The following is an 866-nucleotide window of genomic DNA, read 5'->3' on the forward strand; positions in this document are numbered from 1 at the left end:
GCTGGAAGACACGTTGGCTGGACCCAAGTCGGACTCCTTCCTGGGCGAACCATGGCCGATCGGGAGCTTGGCGCGGACTCGATCGGATGGTGGATGACGCGTCGTTGTTTCTAGGTTGCTGCGCTCTTTGTCGTTCCTCTCTCGCGCTCTCGTTCATTTGCTGTCGACCGACGGTCATCTCGCGTGGTTCGTGTCACATGCCTGCTCGTGCCGTCTTGCGGGCCTGGTGCCGACGACAAGAAGGAGACTTGGACCTCGGGATGCGCGCAGCCAGTGAGTGAGTGCACAAATGTCCAAGACGAATTCGAAACTCACGCACTCTAGTAGGGAATACTGACACAGGAAATACAGACACAGGAAATACTGACACAGGAAATACAGACACTGTTGAGTGCACACTGTCGAGTACAGACACTGTCAAGTGCACATCGTCGAGTACAGAATTCGGGCAAGACTCAGACACCATGCATCGTGGGTTGCAGAGTCAGAGCTTGTTAGCTCTCCCTGCAGAGGACGAGTTGAGCACACCTGGTTGGCTACATCTTGTACACGGTGCATGCATGCATTGTATTGCACTTGTACTTACGGTCGGGCATAGCGCGCACAATGCAGTTCAAAGGACACAGCACTGGAACTGCAACACAACACAAACACTACCAAATGCAACACAACGCAGTGCCCCCTCTCTGCCTCTAGTGCGCGCAGCTCGGACGGATAGTGCGTACATCCTGCTCACTGTACAGCGACACTGACTTGCCGCCGTCGTACCTCTGCTGTCACAGATTCCAGCTTCTTCAATTCCGTGCTGTTCTCTCGCTTTGATGTTGTTGTTGTTGCTGCTGCTGCTGCTGCTGCTGCTGCTGCCG

The 866-nt window shown here is 54.6% G+C and overlaps 1 protein-coding gene across 1 annotated transcript; it reads left to right on the top strand.

Moving 5' to 3' along the window:
- Nucleotides 1-197: 197 nt before the first annotated feature.
- FIBRA_09331 (uncharacterized protein) lies at nt 198-337 on the top strand (the record flags this gene model as incomplete). The annotated part of the gene is made up of 2 exons (XM_012321643.1): nt 198-277; nt 328-337. 2 exons carry the CDS (start codon nt 198-200, stop codon nt 335-337), a joined length of 90 nt encoding a protein of 29 aa, XP_012177033.1.
- Between the last annotated feature and the right edge of the window lie 529 nt (nt 338-866).

This window comes from Fibroporia radiculosa, assembly GCF_000313525.1.
Source record: "Fibroporia radiculosa TFFH 294 genomic supercontigs, scaffold29027, whole genome shotgun sequence".
NCBI classification, from domain to species: domain Eukaryota; kingdom Fungi; phylum Basidiomycota; class Agaricomycetes; order Polyporales; family Fibroporiaceae; genus Fibroporia; species Fibroporia radiculosa.